The 21,094-nt window shown below is 38.1% G+C and overlaps 1 protein-coding gene across 1 annotated transcript in view; it reads right to left on the reverse strand.

The window, feature by feature from the left end:
• The window catches only part of EFNB2 (ephrin-B2), a 41,157-nt gene that overhangs the window by 4,093 nt on the left and 15,970 nt on the right, over positions 1 to 21,094 (reverse strand). The window contains exon 2 of the mRNA XM_010192721.1: positions 15,308 to 15,591. Coding sequence (XP_010191023.1) covers positions 15,308 to 15,591 — 284 coding nt within the window. The remainder of the gene's footprint in view (positions 1 to 15,307; positions 15,592 to 21,094) is intronic.

Consider the following 21,094-nt stretch of genomic DNA (forward strand, 5'->3'; position numbering starts at 1 on the left):
AACTGCTTAAGCAGCACTTTTCTGCCGCTGCCCCTCTCCTTTCAGCTTGGGATCCAATTCAAGCAGGGCTTCACACTGTTTGGATCTTTTGTTTTTAATTCTCACTCCTTCTCTTTCACCTTCCTTGGGGATTTTCTTTCAAATGCAGCCGATGTATATTTCCTTTTTCCTTCACAATGTCTTCCTAGCCCCATGGCTGTATTTTTCTTGCTCTAATCTTCTCTCTAGCCGTAAAGATATAAACCCCATACTGCTGAACCCTGCTTCCTAGCCTTTGATCTACTTCTTGTTTTTGTTCCACTTCTGCCTCTTTTGTGACTAACTCAAATTACAGTCACCGTACAAACGTCCCAAATTGTGCTTTCTTTTCCTCAAATTCCCTTCTCCTCATACGTGGTCCCTCCCAGTTCCTCCTCTTGTTCCCTCCTCCCTGTAAAAACATGACAATGGCCGTACATGCAACTACTTCTTTTTTTATAACTTGCAATAAGACTTTTCAAAATATAAAAGAGCGCAATGAGTAATTTAAGATAAAAGCTTATCTGAAATGTGCCACTGCATTGCTGGGCTCAGAAAATAATGGAGACATATAGTTTTGTTTTCTTTTGTTTTTTTCCACAGGGAAAAAAATCAATACTAAGAACTTGTTCTGGACATAAATCAAATGTGTCTTTGCTGAAAGTGTTTTTTATGACCTATTTGCCAGTGTACCAGCACAAGGACAAGGGGAAAACAAAGCAGTAAATAGAAATACCAAAGCTGAGCATCAACTGAAAGTACAACTAATAAACACTGACTTTGTCTTGTATTTTTTTGCTATTCTTCATTTGTTTTTTTAATTGGGGAGATGGGGGCTCACATCTCCTTAAGCACCTTCTACTTGATTTTAATTGAATAGAGGGCTGCTTCTACTGAACATCAATGCCTTTTTATTCTTTGAAGGCCTATCCGTTTAACCCACAGAGCAGGAGACCTCAATAAGATGCAAGAGGATGCAGCAGTCTGACCTCAGTACGGAATAAGAAAGTTAGATGGCAAAAAGAATGCAAAATTACTTCAAATACAGCCTCCAAACGGGAAGGCGCAGATGTACAATGAGTCTGGTTGTGTGCCTACGCGAGTGCAATCTGCCTTGCTTGCTTGCTAAAAGAATGCTTTCATAGCTTTGATGTCAGATGAATGAATTTGCAGAAGTATTCACTTTTTCCACAGTTCTTCAAGGGGTTTTCAGAAAGCCTACGTTATAGCTCAGAGTACAGACTGCTACGTCCTGAGGAACAGGGAATTTTCAAAGAGGAGCATTTCAGTGACAAAGCAAAGTTTCCATCTCAGCTTCTCCCTGTAATTAAACTGACAATTACCCAAGGCCACTGGAGGAAATTATTTTTCAAAATTCATTAAGACTATCGAAATATAACCTCACATATCCCTAGTGTACCAGGAAGAAAGTGGGTAGTTTTAAACACATCGTTTCAAGCTTTGAAAAGCAGCACGAAGAGAAAGAAGTAATCTGGGACATCAGAGAAAATGGAGTTTCAGACTGCTAATGCCCCTTGACAGTTCAGTGTGCAGGAGTTAAACAAGGGAGCGAGCACAAAATATTCCTCAAACACTTGCCGCTGTCTTTCTATATTGCTCTCCAAATGAAAATTATATCCTCCATCATGTAAGCCCCTCCACTACACTCACATTTCTGCAGGAAAGTGACCTTGCACCTGGAGCTCTGCTCATACTGAAAGGTTTGTGGTTTTTTTTTTTTTTAAAAAAAAAAAAGGGCCAAAAAACCAAGTGTGTCTGATAGGAATTTTTGGGTATAAATACAGAAACAAATTTCTTGAGTCTAAACCAGAAATGCTACTCTCCAGTGTGTTTATATGATCAAATTTCAGACCTTTCATCCAATTTATTTTTATATACATATATATATAAAAAGAACAAGTTTGGGATTTTTTTATATTTAGGTCTCAGTATGGATATATTTTAGAGGCAATTACTCACACATGAACCACCATATAAGGTCCTGTGCTAAGAAGACTAGATACCACTTAAAAATTAACATTAATAAACATAATGATTAAGTTTCTCATGAGTATTAAATGTTCTCAGGATCCCATACTTCACTTTGTATTAATACAGCAACATATAGGAAACTAAAAATAACTACAATGCTGCTAAACAGGTAGCAAAATATTTTTAAATCTTTTGATGGATAGGTGCTTCTGATTTTCTAAGACCAGTCCTGTTCTACTGGTGTCAACTGCAAAACTAATAATTACAGTCAAAATCACACTAAATTATTCAGTCAACAGTTTATCCACACCTAGAAATAAACACATATAATGCCCCAAAAATCTCTATTAATTTTAAGACTTTCTGACAAAATTGTAGTAATTTATAGGTAATGTTTAGAGCAGTCAGTCAAAAATTATGTTCCAGCTCCATATACAGACACTGGGTTGTCTGAATTCATTGAATACAACAGAAGCTGCCATTTCATAAGGAATATAAGTTTGGGATTTCAACTTTCAGAAATAACTGAGTTGCCATGAAATTACGGTTTAAGAGTCTGCTGATACATACTTACTTTGGAGAAGCTAGTATACATCTTCAGTTTTGTAAAACATTACCTTAACATACTCTCTCCCTTACACAAGAGGAAATGAAATTATTCAGACCAAAGAATTTCATTCCAGCTCTGCCTTCCCTTCTTCAAAATATATAAATTATTTAAAAAAAAACAACAAAAAACAAAACTAGAAATCATGTAAATCAATGCATTATGTTTTACATTTATTTGCTTTTAAAACTTCACAAGTGTTGTTTATTGTATGAAATGCATTAGTCATAAATGCAGAGGCAGGGAATCCACGAGCGAAACAGAGTCAGCTGACAAGAATAGTTCCTGGCTATGATTCTTATTCAGTCCCCATGGAGAGGAAGTAATATTACATTTTAATATGTCTTCATTTGATTGTTATTACTCTGCCTCTCAGGAGGTTAAGCCACTGCATGGATCTTGGCTGTTTTCAACCTACCAGGTTGGTAACATTGCTCTAATCAGATGGAGAATTAAGCTGCTGGATTTGTGCCTGTATATAGCTTTTCATTCACAAAGAGATTAGAAATGAAGGCACAGTCACGAAAATGCAACTTCCTTCACTCCTAAAAACACATATAACAAAATGTAAAAATGCCATCACAATTACTTAAAAGAAAACACCAGCAGACAAAAGTCTCAGCCTCTTAATTCTGTCACAATTATTACCCGTACTTTTATGTTTCAGGATTATGAAAAACATTACCTACTTGCAAATTAAATGTCATATCCTTTGAAACAACACACCTTTATAACACGCTTATTTCTAGAGCTTGAATATGAAATGGACTACATAGCTGAAGAGATAAATTATGATCACAGAACTTAATTTTTCTGTGAAAACTAAATGGACCTTAAACTACAGACCATAAGTATGAATGAGTGATATCAACTGATGGGCAAAGGCAAAATTGGTTTTGTTCCCCACTTAGCGTGCTGGACAATACAAGCCATTTTGCAACGTGTCAAAGACAAATCATTGATGGGGTCATCAAGAATTAATTGCTGCTGGTGTGGTTCTGTTAATAGAAAAATGAGAATTACAGTTTTCTTTGGGGTAGGTCTGTACTATCCAATAGTAGTGATTTTCACCATTTTTTCTTAAATATTGCTTGAATTCAGAAACAGAAAATAGGTTTTTCAAAATCAGAGCTAAATAAAATTTAATAACCCTACCCATCTCCACTTTTCCCCAGCTGCGCTTAGAAACCAAATGGAAAAGCCTGCACAGCCACAAAAATCCACGAAAGCTTTAGATCCAACAGTAGTAAAAACCTATTCTTAAAGCAAAGCTGCACTTGATCTCATATGCACTCACAGGATTACTATGCACATGTAAAGCTTTTGAGGGTTTTTTATTTTATTAAGTAATAGAATACTATTTTGGCCAGGCATCGTGTGTTTGTGCTCTGACTGCTTTCATCTGCTTTTGGTCCTTTTAATGACTCTCTTAGTAAAGCACTGAATAAATAATTATTCTTTCCCATAAATTATCTAAATTTATGGGACAGGTTTCAGAACACCAGAAATCACACACTGCGAAACCACAAATCACAGATCACAACACAGAGGTTGTTTCTAGACCAGCCAGGGATGAAGAACAAGGCAGCTGAGGTAATAGAAAGGGTGTTTTAATTAAATGAAATTAATTTTTTTTTCTCACTTAGTAGCAATGCCAGATCTGCATGGAGATCTGAAACAACCCAAAATAGTTGTTCAGGCCACTCACCAAAGAACAGGTAGCTTGGCAGACACTATGTTAAGTGAGCTGCAGAGAGTTTAGAGAGAAGATAAATATACTGATTTCAACTACTAAAAACTAACGATTTATCCTTGCTTGTTCTGTCCAAAAATGAAACTGACACTGAAACCTTCACTTTTTAAAAAAATGAAATTCTCTTCCAAAATATAACTATTGGCAGTCCCAAATGTGGACCGCAAGTGCTAAAACTTAAATGCATTATGAATAGTTGCATGGAGTACTGCACGTGTGTTGTCTGTGTTTCTAGCTACAGACTGGAGACCTCCTCTGTTTAACTCTTTGTGCGGAAACAATGAAGTTACGTCCTAACGTATCTACTGATTTTATAGACACAAAGAAAGGATCTTTCATTAAAAAAATAAAAACCTGCTGAATTTGCTCAATTAATACAATATAGGACACTGAGACAGTCATGAAAATGTCTAAAAATGGTTTACCAATAATTTTGCATTTTACTAACATGTCTGTTTTTTATTTCTCCTACTTGTAAAGTCAAGGTGGCAGCAGAATTTTGAGGAGTTTCTCAACCTAAAGACCATTCAGAAACTTTCATTCTTTAAATCTTACTCAACACATTTCTTCTAAGTAAGTTAGACTTTTTTCCTTAAACTAAAGTTCATGGAATGTTTATAAATACTCTTGAAGCCAGCCTTTTTTTCCTCTATTCACACACAAGGCAAGATTCTATGTGAAGAAAAAGAACAAATCTCCATTCTTCTTTTCCAATTCTCATCCTTGTTGTTCTTTAAATTAAGTTCTATGTTGTATGTCTCAGGATTTATATCTAAACAAGATTCACAAATTATATCCTGCACAGCAAGTAAGCAGCAATGCCCTTCCCAGTCAAGCTAAAAAAAAACAAAACACAACAGGCCTCTTCTTGCCTGGAAGAAGGCAAAGGCTCTGCAGTGAAACTTTGTGATTCATGTTTCTAACCGTTCTAAAATCTTGTCCAAATGTGAGCAGCGTGACTTGTGGTACTCAGATGTGACTCATGATATAGGGGTCTTTATATAAATTTCCCATAGAATTCTCCACTTGTTTTCATATGTTAGGAAAGGGACAGATTTTATTACTGTTTCCATTTTTTCTGGGAGGCAAAGGGGGCAGTGTGGAAGACACAAGAAAGACAGGACCAATCAGTTCGGAACTGTAATAAACCTTAGTATATACAAACTGTAATTCCAGGCACACCTCTGAAAATCCGTAGACTCTCCTTCCTGCATCTCATGACATCCAACTGAGACGGATTGCCCAAGCATTAAACACAAAACAGGGAGTGATTTCTTATAAAGTTTCCCCCCTTTCTGATGTTCAATTCTCTTAATTCCAGGGAGACGTGGTATCATACAAGAAGAGTAGAGGTGGTTAAAAAAAAAAGCCCTTTTTTGTCAACAAAGTCTTTCAATAAAGGGAAAAAGAGACAAGGAGCAAGACAGAGTTGGAAAGTAATGAAAAAAGCTGTGAGCTCCAACTGGTTTCTGCTGTCTATCATTTTAAAAACAGCACCAGTTTATCTCTGGGTTAAGGAATACCACAGTTGAAGTGTACTAAACAGTAAACTATTTGCTGAATTATTATCCATTACAGGTCAGACCATCCACCCACCGATAGCAAAATCCTACTTGCTTCACTGCTGTCGAGTGTCCCTTTACAAAATTCTCTCAGAATGATTTAGAGCACATAAAAAAATAAAAATAAAAGCAACTCAATACTCTGTCACTATGAATGACATTATTTAAGGCTTTCATTACAGTTAAGCATTTCTAAAAGTATTTCAGTTCTATATTTCACATACTTTGAGAAATGTTGTCAGATAATGATCTACTGCACACATGGCTGCTTCTAGTTTACATAAACAAATTATATATTTGTGAGCGCTGAAGTAACTGTGGCAGATGTAAGCCCACTAATTATGCTGCATTCAGCGTCTATCAGAAAGTATGCATCTAAAACAGATTACTAGCTAGTTAACTTCACCAACCACAAACAAGAGTTTTACGCAAGCTCATCCTTTCTCCCAGTGCTCTGCTGGCAAAAGCCACTCCCCCCATGGATGAAGAGAAGCATCTTCCCGCTACCACAGCAAGCTTTGCTTAACAGTTCAGCTGAACAGAACTAATACAATTAGTTAGCATTGAAGTTACACTGATTGTTGCTAATGACAAGCAGGCTTGCTGGAAACAAAAGCAGAAGCTTTACCATTAACTGAGGACCTATTTTCTGTACCATATAAACTCAAGACGGCTCTTCGAGGACGTTCATCTGCCTTGAAAATCTCTCTGGTTTCTGTCTGTAGCAGTTGGATGAGAAAGGGTTATAGTGAAAGTTCATATTAAATAAATAACAAACCTCTTGCTCATTCTACTGTCACTAATTGCATGCAATGATATTAATGACCCAGTAATTGCTATACGAGTAGCACTGAAGTGGAAAACATCATTTTGAGACAGAGTTCATCTCTAGGTGGTAGGACTTCACCAGTGACTGAGTTAATGCTTAGTGACAGTTTAGAATGTAACACTATAGATGAGAAAATGTGCCAGTCTCATGGTTATAACAGTTTAGATGGACATGACGTTATTCGCTTTGACCACACAGAGTCCAGGAGTAACCCCAATAAAGTGCCACAGTCAGAGGTTGCCCTGTAGATGAATCTCATTCCTTTCAGGGGAGATGCTCTGTATTATAACAATCTAGAGCAATTTTCCACATGTTTGCTTCAATAAAATAATACCTCCATCTCCTGCTTTTACATCAAGCACAACAAAAGTGCGCTTTATTGCAAAACACAAAAAGCTATTTACATCATCTAACTATCCTTCAGCAACAGAGTTTGGCACCTTCGTGTGGAGATCAATTATAATACTATTGGATGACTGTGCACTTGGCAAAGATGATCAGAAGTTAAGAACTGTTTTGATTGCAGTTTGCTTGTGTTTGTGTTGAGAACTTCAAAATACCCATGGAGTAAAACTTAATGAGGGAACATTGCTGAAATAAAGCAATCTGGATTTCCAAAGTGCTACAGGACTCCTAGTTCAAATACTTGCCGTAAGAAATTAAGCTGTTTAGCTTTTTTAGGTATCATCCCACAGGCACATCTCAGTCCATTTTAAGACACTCTGATGGGATGGGTATGTTAATCCTCCCATTTCTGGAATTCTGAAACGTCATAACTCGACAGGAGACCCAATACTTTTAATAATGATGGTCATACAGTTTTAAATTTCACTAGTGTTCCAATAGGATAACATTCCTATGTGTTGTTTGTTTTCTGTTGTTGTTTTTTTTTTTCCTTTTGCAACCCAAATTATTTAATTAATGTCTTCATTCTGCTACTAAACCTGCTGTGGCAGACTCTGGACGGCAGGTGGAATTGGGTTTAAGCATAGGCTGGTGCCAAACACCTGGAAAGCAGCTTTGCAGAAAACGGCACTGGGGGTCCTGGTGGACACCAAGTTGACCACGAAATAGTAACGTGTCCTTGTGGCAAAGCACTGCCAGCAGGCAGAGGGAGGTGATCCTTCCCCTCTACTCGGCACTGGTGAGGCCACAGCTGGAGTGCTGGGTGCAGTCACAGGCTCCTCAGTGCAACATGGACATGGACGTACCACAAGCAAGTCCAGTAAGTGGTCATGGACATGATGAAGGAACTGGAGCATCAGTATAAGAGAAGTGGGTGAGGACCTGGGAAGAGAAGGTTCAGGGGGATCTTATCCATGTGTATAAATACCTTGGGGGATTGTGGGGGAGAAGAAAGAGACAGACTCTTCCCAGTGGCGCCCAGTGACAAAACAAGAAGCAATGGGCATAAACTGAAATACAGGGAAAGCTGGTTAAACCTGAGAAAACCTTTTTAAATGTGAGGAGCACTGGAACAGGTTGTCCAGGCATGCTGTGGATTTCTCTGTCCCTGGAGATATCCCAAACCCAGCTGGACACGGCCCTGGACAACTTGCTGCAGCCGAGCCTGCTTGAGCAGGGGCTTGACCAGGGGACAAGAGGTGCCATCCAAACTCAACCATTCTGTGTTCTGCCTCCAACTGCTGCACTGTTGTGGTCTAATGCATTTATGTGCTAAAGTGAAATACATGAAAAACAAATCCGTCTCGGTTTCCCTGGCAGGATTTAGATTCAGACTTCTGTTTTTCTCACAGCAGCTCAGTGAGCACATAAGGACAAGTTTGCTGCTGTGGTTTAGTTATTTCGCTGTCTTCATCTACTGAACAGAAAACAGATAAATCATGCTAACAAAGATCCAAACTTTTTTCAAACCAGCCTTATCAGCTTAATACGGACTCTTCTCCAAAAACTGCTAAGACTACTTTAAGTCTAATCCTGTTTCTACACACAGAAATACTTGCCTGATTTCCTTGGAACTGAAAAAAAAACCAAACAACTGGAAGACTGCCCATTAGGGCTTAGTTTTATAGTCTGATTTATCAGAAATAAATCCTGAAGTATTCTTCCTGCAAAGTTTCCAGGATTGACTAAAATCAGAAAAGAATGTCCAAACTGACCCTTAACTCTGGTTTTCACCCATTTCAACCCTGTGTTTTAGCTAATGCAGTTCTCAGACAAAAGTACATTTCCCTTCAATCCAGCTATGTAAAGACTTTAATGCGGCAAATAATTTCAATTACTTAAAATCAATTTTATTAAAGCCTTTATAAGCACTTATGCAGTTCCTGGTCTTTCATTCTAGGACTTAACATACTGTAATATATAAAACATATAACACAAGCAACTGTATAAAATAAAGACTGATCATCCCACTTGATGAGATAAATGCCCATCATCAAACTTAGGTATGTGTTTCAGTATGCTAGCTTGCATACTGAAAAAGTTTCATTATAGACAGATACTTTCCTCATAGCATGGCATGTCTCCCCAGTACACATCTCCTTGATTTAAACAGTTATTCATGCCCTACATATAAAATGTAAAATACACACTCAACCCAACCCTCTGCACGTAGTCCTATTAAGGACATAAACGTAAATCTAAGAACATATACAACTTGATCAGGATTAAAGCTGGGCGTTTACTGCAAAGCACTTCAAGTGTCCTTTATTGTTGATGTGCATATATAAAGATATCTAAAGTAAGGACATTGTATCTTTCTTTGTGAATGTACTGTATCTCTAGTATTTATAAATTGTTTATGAGGAACTAAAAATAAATACTGACTAAAAATAATAAACAGCTTCCTATGAAATTTTAAAACCTGTTTAATTCATCAGTGTTTCCTGAATAATTCTTTCTTACACTCTGAATAATTATTCTTCATTTTCATCTGATTTCATAACTATTTGAAATACTTGGGGATGTGAGGGAGGATAAGTGTATTTTTTCACAAATGTCATCAATTAACAAACTGAGCATTCCTATCTTTCATTTCCTTCCCTTAGGAATAGAGAAATAACAACAGATTTCCTACTGAACTATCTCTGTCTACTTTAAGGGAGATAAACGGTCAGCATTGCCTAGGTAATGGCATCGAATATGAACAAAATCCATCAATCTAAAATAGCCTTATTCTTTTACAAGACCTGTGTGGTCTGGGACAAAACCCCAAAGGACCATGACTCCATTAATCCTGTAGGTCTTAGACTCTGTTAGAAATCTGAAGCTGCACAGACAGTGGTTTTTTTCTCTCCAATAATATTATTTGTATGAGCTGTATTTATATTTAATTCAACAAGAGCTAAGTGGTATTGCTGATACATCCCTTGAAAGATTCTCTGCAAAGTCAAAGACTGACCTCTGAGTATCATTTTACACTAAGAAGAAATCATTTATCTAATTTTCTGAGGAAGGAGGAGGAGAAAGGAAAGAAAAATCCGTGATCTTTGTACAGCCCGAACTGGAGTGGCTATTTCACATAGGCTTACATTACCACCACCAAAAAAATAAATAACAATAGATTCCTGGACCACAGGGTCTTTAACAAAAAGCATGGAAAATGTCTTTGTTGCAAAATAAATTGAATTGAAATTCTGATACATCTTTTGTCATTGTTTTGGCTAGTTAGGAAACAACCTCCAAACAAAGGAAAACCTCCCGATTCCTTTTGTGTAGCTCTCCCAAGGTTCTGGGGAGGTTGCAGGGGACTGCAGACTGAAACCTGCCTCAGAGAGGTGTCAGAATTAGTCAGATTAGCCAGTGCTTAAACTGTTTGGTCAGAATACTAAAATAACATTTTAATGTAAATCTATTTGGCCATGCAAAGACATTTATTCTTCCCAGCTGGGCCGTATTTCAGGGCATAATCTATATTGCCCTTTAATGTGTTCTTCCTCCGACATTTATTGCCCTTTAATTGTAACAGAATGACAAAGCAAAAGCATAGAAGCCTTGTGATTTTTTCAAACTCAACTAATGCTAAAGTTTCGGAATTACTTTTGATTTTAAAAGACACCATACTATTAAAGCAGTTATCCAAAAAGGTAGTGCTACTAGCCAGCATAAACCTTTAAATCAGTCAGGGATCAAGTATATATGTGTGTGTATATATATAAATATTTGTTTTTTCATTTAAGCCAGAGGCCAATTATGTAAGTGGGTCACTTGAAATAAGTTGACAAAAGCCATCTGAGGAAAGCTGACTATTCCATTTTGCCAGTAAGCATCATTAGTTCGACAAGGTTGGCTAACGAGGCTGCGGACAGAGCAAGCATTTTAGAGGAACCTTATCTAGGTTCCTCTGTAGCCTCTTCCCAAGTCTCAAGTATTTTCCACTGACAGAAAGCCATTCTTCTACAAATTTCAAACAAGTGAAGACTTCATCGGAAGGTGCCTTTTTTGTTTTAATGCTCATGATGGCAGCCCACAATCTTAATTTTACTTATGCAAAAGAAGAGCAGAGTCTGTGTTTGCTTGGCCAAACTACCTCAGGAGCATGACAGTGGCTCGACAGCAAGCGGCACTGCTCCCTTCCCTCTGGTGTCGCTTCCTCCAGGCTTCCCTGGGGCACTCCCTCTGTGCAAACCCCAGGTACCGCAGCGCGCTCTATGCCCTCTGACTAAAGGCCAAGTTTGTTGGAAAGGGTTCAGGATAACTCCTGTTCACCGAAAGTAAACATCTTTTGCATATTATATATGTTTGCACTATGTGAACACATCTCACTCCAACACAAGAAATGCCACCTCCGAGAGAGGTACTGAAGCAGTTACACCATGACCCAGAACTGGCAGATCAATCCACCGGTATCAAGAAGATGCTCATTGCTTGTTCTGAGCAATCCACAACAGCAGAAAGTTACACGTCATGCAAAGACAGAAAAAGACATTTTTAATGCAAACATCAGTTGCAAATCTGTACACTCTTCTGCTTAACTTTGCCTTCCACGCAGATATGTATGTTGTTGGGCATGATGTATCTTCCTCCATGCATCTGATTAAGGATTTCCTTAGAGACTTATGATATGTTAGCTAAATGGTCGCATATTTTAGGATAATATAACATTAATACTTCAGAGATCTCAAGTACATTTGACCTTCTCCAGTTCTGCTGAAAAGAAATCAGGTAACTGTAGGAAAATGAATCTATTAACTTCCTAGGAACCAAAAATTGATGATAGCAAAGAAGAGAAAAGCAAGGACACTCTGTTACAGCATGTATTCACTTTCACAATATCATCCAGTATCATCTTTCCAAGTACTGCTGTTCACAGAATTAACTCTTTGGATCCTGATACTCATATTGAGGAATATCTTGCCAAGAAATGGATTAGACTGTTTTCTAATTAAAGCACCATTACATCTGAAAACAGGTATCAGGAACTCATCTACATTTTTCCTTTTTTAGAAAACTTGTAAATTGTGGAATGAGAAAAGTTGCATCTTTTATATGCTTAGACCTAGGGAAGTACTGAATAGAAACTTCTCCTTCTGCTATACCTATCATGAATACATCTGGATGATATAAAAATTATGTCTTGAAGAATTCCTGTACAATCACATTTCCCTAAAGGTACACAGGATTCAGGAAGCTGCTTCACGCTGTGTCATAACTCCTCATTGCAAAGTGACTAATCCCCTAATCTAAATAGAGATTTTACTGTTTAATACAGCTCCGCAAACCACATACTACTACTGTAGAAAAACAAACTGTGTTTTCAACAAATGGCAAGATAAAAAGGTACATGACTATGCACAAAACATTTAAAGGGCTGACAACAGCCTGCCAGCACAAACAGCATGAGATCAGGCTGTAGACACAGCCATAGCAAGCACTGCAAAGAGGCTGGGCTCAGTAAACCCTTGTGTCAGGTTTGTTTGAGGCCCCGTAGTCGAAGAAAATACAAGATCCTAAAATAACTCAAAATCAAAAGCTGGCACATAAAATGCATCATTGCATTCACTTCATAGCACTCCCACTACCTCAAAAAACCCAACAAACCAAGACAAAAATCAAAACTCACAGAGAATCAGAAAGTTAAAGGAAGCAAGGAAGAAAGGAAGAGAGAAAGGAAGAGAGAGAACGAGCAGTATCAGTCGATGGGAAACCCAGTGTATTCCCCTTTTGGGCTTAAGCACACCTGTTAAATTACAGGTCTGGGAATAGGGATGTACGCAAACTATTTATGGCCTGATTTGCATACATGATTAAAATGCATTTATTACTTATAAAATTACAGTAAACGTCCTGGCTACTAGAACTTGCTTTTGACAAGGCTGTGTCAGGACATCAGCTTTAGAACACAAACTGTTAAAATCCTATCTAGCTCCAGTATCTCTGTAAAATGGTGTCCTAGCTGAGCCCTGGCCTAGATTTCTACCCCTCTTAGTGTTTCTGAGGACACCATCACTGAGTTCATTGTTTTTTCCCTGAATGACAGAAAAGCGAGTTTTAGCATCAGCATGTCTGGGTTTTCAGGGTTGTTTTTTTTTTTGTCCAACCTATTAAAATGTATGGGCACCCCTGCTACAGCTCAGTTAGTATGCTAGCAGTACAGTGATAAATTAGCCATTTGTTTATGCCAGAATGAGCAGGGAAAGTAATATCCTAAGGCGCTCCAGTATTAGTGCAAGGCCAGTGTGATTTTAGAAGCATTAGGCTGGAGGCTGAGCAAGTTCTTTCAACCAAACTATACTGTAATGTTCCAGGAAATGCAATGTCTATTATGTCTTATTGCTATAATGAAATAATTATACAAAACTAATGAAAATGAGACATACTTAATAATACTCTGGGTAAATCCATGACACAGATATGACAAAACTGACAGGGTATCAACAGGGTATCAGAAAGCTCCATTTGTGCCCATAATTTTCAAGTAATAATTGTAACAGTGCCACTTGTTCCACTACAGCTGGTCTGCTGTGGATGTTTTTAAAAGTAGCACTAAATACTGAGCATATGTAGTCATTAAAGCCAGCTGCTTTAGCATGGTCATTTTTATGCTACACATTTTCACTGGAGTTACAGACAACCATCTCTCAACATCTAATCTTGCAGCATTTACCCTGGCTAATCTCACTGGATTTCAATGGGAAGTTTGTCAGTGTTAAATGCTGTATAAGTGAGATCAGGTTTTTATATAACCTGACTAAACAGAAGAAGCACCAATATTAAGTATCTTTTTGTCAAACCTTAAAAACCGATAAATGGTGTTTTATATCTCCCACAACTGCCATTTAGTAGTTTATATATATAATATTTAATACATTGAATTCTTACTCAGTTTCTGTGACATACAACCTGTTTTATACATAATGACACGGTGAGAGCCATTATGTATATAACTGGGAACTGAGCATTAATTTATATTAAATGCATTTCCATTTCAAAAGTACTTGCTCAGAGCACTTGTAAAACTACCAACATTTCTATTTAAGAAATTAAGAAATATTTAGAATGGCATACATTACATGAAGTAGCTACCAGCCCTCCAATTTTCAAGGAGGTGTGAGAAATACAACTCACCACTATCTAACTTCCTTGTAATTGCAGAAAAGCCAATGCACAGCATGTGTCCACCTCCTACTAACTGGTCATCCCTGCTGAAGACTTCAAAAGTGTCCATGGAGGCTAAATGAGATCCGCAGGCCATATTATTACAATGACAAAACCTAAACTAGTGTAAACTGTTGTTGTACTGCTGAGGCCTCAGCTTATACTAACTTGCGATTCACATCATTAACTTTACACATCATAAGCAATTTGAATCAGTAAACAACAGTGGTTACCTCCAGACTCGCTTTTGGCCATAAATCCCTGCTCAGACTAAAACTCACACAAAGTTCATGTTGTTGGACACAGGCCTGTGTCACACACATCCTTTTGGCAAGTCCAGGATTATGAAAAAAGAGGAAACTCCTAGATCGTGCTAATCTAGGGTTAGCACAAGAACCCTCCTAGCTACTGTATGGACACAGTGGGTATGTATTACAGCTAGACACGCTCAACTAGAGCCCACCAGTAACCCTTATGGCGGAATTACACTGTCAAAGTTGGCACTAAAGCAGCCAAAAGGTCACTGCAAGAATCTCTGCACCACTTGAAGCAATGGCCAGCCATCTCGCTTAGGATGCCTCAGCTCAAAATAGCTGGGCCACCATACTTCTGCTTCTAGCACAAGGACACTCAAGGGCAAGGCCAATAGTATGGCACATATCCAGAACGGTGAGCAGGAAAAACACCACAGTTTAGCTGCACACAACTGTCAGTGTAAATACAGGACACCGTACTGTGTGCAAAAGGAGAAGCCCTTTACGGGCAAGTACAGTCTGATTTGCTCTACACAAACCAAGGTAAAGAGAAACAGAGGTACCGTGGAAGTCAGGAATAATATTGAAAATATGCTGGCAAGAAAATATTTTCAGAGAAAAAAGTACAAACCCTTCCACATTCTTCTTAGTTTTCTTATAATGTATAAGAGAACATACAAAAGAATGAACAATTATATTTAAAATAATGAAAAATTGATATTATGAACTTACATATGACGTAATAATCTTTGTTCTTCTGAAATTCCAGGCCCCAGAGATTAGGACTGAACTCCTGAAACTTGATGGTAAACTTAACATCTTGATCTGGCTTGGCACAGTTGAGTAGAGGTGTATTGTCTTTTTTAATAGCACAGCTATCTGCTTGGTCTTTATCAACCATGTAGACCTTATAATATTCATATTGGCCAACAGTTTTAGAGTCCACCTTTGGGCATATAATATCCAGTTTGTCTCCTATCTGTGGATATAGTACCAATCCTTGTCCAGGAAGGAATCTAAAACAGAAAGGGGAGGGGAAAAAAAAAAAGAAAAAAAAAGAGAGGGAAAATGTGAGACACTTGATAAAATCTCATCCAGAAAAGTAGCAATTGCAATGGACAGAAAGGAACAAGCACACTGTTTCCAAAACCAAAATGACAGACTGAGCAAACCAAATCTTAATAGTTTGAGCTTGACTCAATTTGATATCAACAAGAAGTTTATTTAGATCTTGGAAATTACAGATTGATCGAGTTTTATAGTCTTCATCCCAGTTTTGGGAACTCTAAAAGGTTTTACATCTCTGAAAGGCACTGCCGTTTCTTCCACGTTTGGTTATTTACAGCAGCTAGTACAACGTATGACAGGCTACAATCCTGTTTTTCCGCTTTGGTAACATTTCTACTATTCTTGCACATATTTTGCTAATTTTGGACATGGAAGAATGACAAGAACAAATCCTTCAAACCCCCTGAGCAGCCATATGGGAAAGTAAACAGATTAGACTTTAAGAGTTAACAACATATTAAGATGCTGATTGATGTTACCAGCATAACACAAAGAAATAAGTCACTCACCAGGATCATGCTTACAGACCTGGAGTAGATGGAGATCTAACCTGACACATGGACCAAACATGCTTCTGATAAAACACTTTCTCAAGACTGCTGACTTCTTCTCTTCATAAACTCCACCATTACCATCATTACTTTAGCTCTTTATTTATTTCTTGTCCTACAGGTGAAACACGGGTGTGCTTTTGCCTCAGTACAGATTAAGACGTCTTACACAAACTGGCAGTGAGCTTTAATGTTTGGGGTTAGACTTGATACTGTGTCTTTCCTACTCTGTTAATTAACAGGCAAACTTCACCACTTCTTCAGGAAAGAAAAGCATAAATAATTACTCATAAGTATCAATTCATCCACAAAATGAGGAGTCTTGTTCTCATTAGGACAAAAGCCACGTCAGGTCTATTTGTTTCTTTTTTTTTCTCCGTAAGATATATTCGTTCCAATTAAGGCCAAGAAGTGCGTGTTTAAGGACTACAGCCAACGACACAACACCCTCAAATGCACAGACCTAAAAGCCTGACTTTCTTTCCTCTTTCTCCTGCCTGCCAGCCTTTTCCAAAGATCTTCCTTAATAGAGAACCAGCCTGAAAAACCGACTGAAACAACTGCCATCTAATGAACACCCTTATCCAAGTGCTAGCATTTAAACAGCACATGTAGTAAATCTAGCTTATTCACAGGCAGCCTTTCGTAAAACTTTTATGAATTAAGAGTATTGAGGCCCAAGCAGAACAAAATAGTAGGCGTCGGTGACCTCCAGCCTCTGGCTTGGCTAAAGGAGCCCACTAGCACATAGCAGTACTGGGGAAGAACTTACTAAATTAGGGAAAAAGATGATGCGACGCCCCAAATTTTGAATCCGTCATTTACAACCGCTTGCTCCCACACAATGCAAGTTTATGATCTGTGGTAATTGAGTGGGATTATTTTCACTCACAAAGCCTGTGTAAGAATTTTATTTGTTGTGAAACAGCACACAGCAGGACAAAGACGTGTAATTACAGATTTAGGGAAAAAGAACAATGAAATGTTATGGCAAGAAAAGCAACTGTTGATGTATAAATCACTGTGTTCTTTTGTGTTGTGCAGTGTAATTTCCATACTACAGAAACTAGGCTTGGCCATGGCTGTTCAAGCTGAGACTCACTGGAGACTGGGCGAAGCTGTGCCTCCTCGTTTTTGGACACGCCAAAGGAATGCAGTGACTGCCACCTCCCAAAAGCCAAAATCATAGAAACATAATCATTTCATTGGAAAAGACCTTAAAGATCAATGAGTTCAGCCATAACCTGTCCACTACTAAACCATGTCTCTAAGCACCTCATCTACCAGTTTTTTAAATACCTCCAGGTATGGTAACTCTACAACTTCCCTGGGCAGCCTGTTCCAGTGCCTTTCAGTCAAGAAATTTTTCCTAATACCCAATCTAAACCTCTTCCAGTGCAACTTGAGGCCATTTCCTCTCATTCTATTGCTTGTTATTTGGGAGAAGAGATCGACCTCCACCTCGCTACAATCTCCTTTCATGTAGTTGCAGAGGGAGATCAGGTCTCCCTCAGCCCCCTCTTCTCCAGGCTGAACTAACCCAGTTGTGGTGAAACAAATGGAAAAGTGGAGAAATGCACCTTCCTCGGAGTCACTAGCCTGGTGAGAGGCCAGCTCTGCCAGAGCACTGAGGAAATGGAGGGAGGACGACTGCAGCTAGCAAACGTCCCTAAGGGAGAAGCACAGCTCTCCTCAGGGACTGACTCGGACCAGGCCAAGGCACAGCATTTCTAAGCTAACTTTCATCACCTGCGACTGACTTTACCACCTTGTCTGACCACAGCCCCTTCACTTTGCTCCTGTGCAGCAGTGTTGTACCAGAACGATGAAAATTACTCATATTCCCCTATTTGCATGCCAGGACAAAGGCTGGTCGCTGGATGATCCCACCACTGCAAATATTTCCTCTTTGTGTAACACAAATGTGTAGTATGAAACATGTGAGATTCCAGAGGACTGGATCCTTGTTTTTAAATTAATCAGTTTAGATTCCCATGCATAATAAACATGAATTTCCTAAGGTCAGAAACACATATCTGTCTGTAATTATCAATTATATGACCTAAAAGCTGCCATGAAAAACAAAAAACCCCACTGAATCTAGTTTTAGATTTTGTGTATGTATGCATGTAATGAAGCAGCAGCGGTATACATTCCCCATGTAAACTCCGAGCGCAAACAGGTCAGGTTCAGAGACGGCATGCCAGGCGATCCTCAGGAACAGCTACTGGATAAAAAGCACACTTATGTGCCTCGGTTAAGTAGCCAGGAATTGCCCCATAAAAGGTAGAGGACAGAACCACCCCCAACAGACAGCTAAAACACATTTTACAAGAGCTTTAAACTGATGCACTCGTTAGACTTTATGGCAGGGGAATATTCTCGCTATGGCTCTGAAGTCTGTACAGTTTGAGAACTAAACTCGGTAAATCTCCTTCCACTTGAGTTTCTGAACTTGTAGGATCTGACGCTGATGGGATTAGGCAGGAAGAAAGGCTGAAAATGAAAGGATTAATCTGAGAACTTGATTATATTGAAATTTTTTCCACAGTTTGCAGTTTTGACTGTGATCTTTGCAAGAAAGATATTTTTCCAATTTACTTTCCTTATTTTCTTACAACAATAAAGCACAAATATGGATTGAGAGAATAAAAAAAGTTTCACCTCCTACACTTCAGCTCAACCACAAAACTTACACTGGCTGATTAGTAGTACCCATGATTATTATCCCTGCAATACTTTTGCTACTCTATTTTCATAAAGACTCTAAATAAATAATTTCCTGGGTACTAAGCATTTTCTGAAGTTATTTATTAAATGTCAGGAGGATTTAGACTACTGTGTTATGATCCTATTTTTAAAAAAACATATGTGGGGGAAAAAAAGGACAACGTATATTCAGCTTTGGTAGAGGTTAACAAAAAACTTCAGCGGGTCTGACTTTATCCTGAATCCTTATTTCTGCAGGTGCTGCTGATATAGCCATAAGCATTTTGGGGTAGCATCAACACTTATGAAACGTTTGCAGTAAAAATAAAGTTAATAAACTGGCTTTAAAAAGTCTAAATGGAATGTGCCTTCAACTATTTCTTTTTTTTCCCCAAAACAGAAATATAATAAAGGCAGAGCAAAAGGTTTTCAGAATCCTGTAAATGATACTCAAGGAGGCTGTGTTATGCCGATGGTTGCCTGGGACACTGACACGCTCTTTGAGCAGTAAGGATAGTGACAGCACTGGAACCATTGCTTTCTATAAAAAGCTAACTTTCTGCTGTTCAGCTGTAAATGTTCTTCACTAGGAAACCTACAAACCAATATCGGCCCCCGTACCCCAACAGAAACTTAGGAGAAAAGCTTAGGGAGTTTCCCAATACATTTCTGCCTACAGTCAAAGACAGTGAGGCCAGAGCATTTGAAGAATCTTGCCCACAATTAATAATCCTAGTGTTTACTGTGAGAAAGCACAGAAAAATATATTAAGTACAGTAAAAGCTATACGATGAAATTAATGCACTTTCTGTCTGGCACTTTTGGCTATGAAGGGCATTTTTACTGTCAGCCCAAAATTGGTGTATTGCAGGCGACACTTGACATCTGTGCAAAGCCCATGGATGTGAATCCCTCCCACGTGCCCAACTAGTCATGCAGCTTATCAAGTAACAGCAACATGCAGAGTTCCCAAACCTTTTTAAAAATAAGTATTAGATTAGACCAAAAATTCACATGACACACAGACAGAAAATAGGAACAGTGTACTCCATTCCCCTCTCCCACCAATGTTGTAACAATTTTCTGTACCACATCTATTTTAAGGCCTGGCAGTTCCTGGCACTAATGTCCCCCCACTGGTCAAAGTCCTAGAGAAGTTAAATTTGATTTCGAAATGTTACAAAAAATAAAATGCATATTATGGACAGTTTCCAACTAATTTCTTAAGAATCTACTTCCTGTTTAGAGAAACTTAGCACATTCAACCATATTAAATCATAAAGTTTTCCTTAATGATAATCACTCAAACCTGCCACATTTCATAATAGTAAATTCTTGAAAAAATTAGAACTTTACCTATCAGCACTCTTTCACAATCTTCTATTCCTTACAGACATTTCTGAAAATGTAAAATTATCAACAGAAATTCTTTGAGAAATAAATTCTTAAAGAGATTTTGTTAACCAGTATTGACTGATGTAACAAATGTGTTGTCATGCTTTTCACAATTTGCAAAACTATATATATACACACACATATTGTAAATATATATATGCACACTTAGCTTTAACTATATCCCAGTAATTATAAAATAAATGCAATTTTAGAAAGCGTGTTAGCACTCGTTGAGAGTCTTGTATATTTAACTGGGGAAACAGCGCCAACTTTCTGTGCTTAAATACCTTACCTGAACTAATTGGTGTAGGCAGTTAGCTTAAAATTAATGTTACAAAAATAACCCTAAAAATGTGAACAACCAAAACGCTTCTTAAAATGCAGCCTGAAACCTTCTGTTGGGGAATCCTACCCACTTAACTTTATGAAGTTTAACTACGAGCCTGACTATAAAGTTATTCATTGAAAAGTTTTATTAAGGAAATGTCATGAATACTAATAACAGTATGTTAGTCCGTTACCTGCACAAGTGCAAACTGAAACAGAATACAGAATAGCATTCCACGTACAAGTCCTTACTGTTTAAAAAGAATGGTTATTAAACAGTGTATGTATTCCTCACATGGCTTTTGAAAAAAATAACAACATTCATATTTTTAATATCATTTTGTCCACAGGACAAATACTTAAGCGAGGCAAAACTCCAACCAGCCTGATGCAAGGCAAATAGAAGTTCCAGGAAAAGGAAAATCCTAATGATTTCAGTGAAGTAGCAGTGGGCTAATCACAGCCTGCT

This window comes from Mesitornis unicolor, unplaced genomic scaffold (genome assembly GCF_000695765.1).
Source record: "Mesitornis unicolor isolate BGI_N332 unplaced genomic scaffold, ASM69576v1 scaffold2609, whole genome shotgun sequence".
Taxonomy (NCBI): Eukaryota; Metazoa; Chordata; class Aves; order Mesitornithiformes; family Mesitornithidae; genus Mesitornis; species Mesitornis unicolor.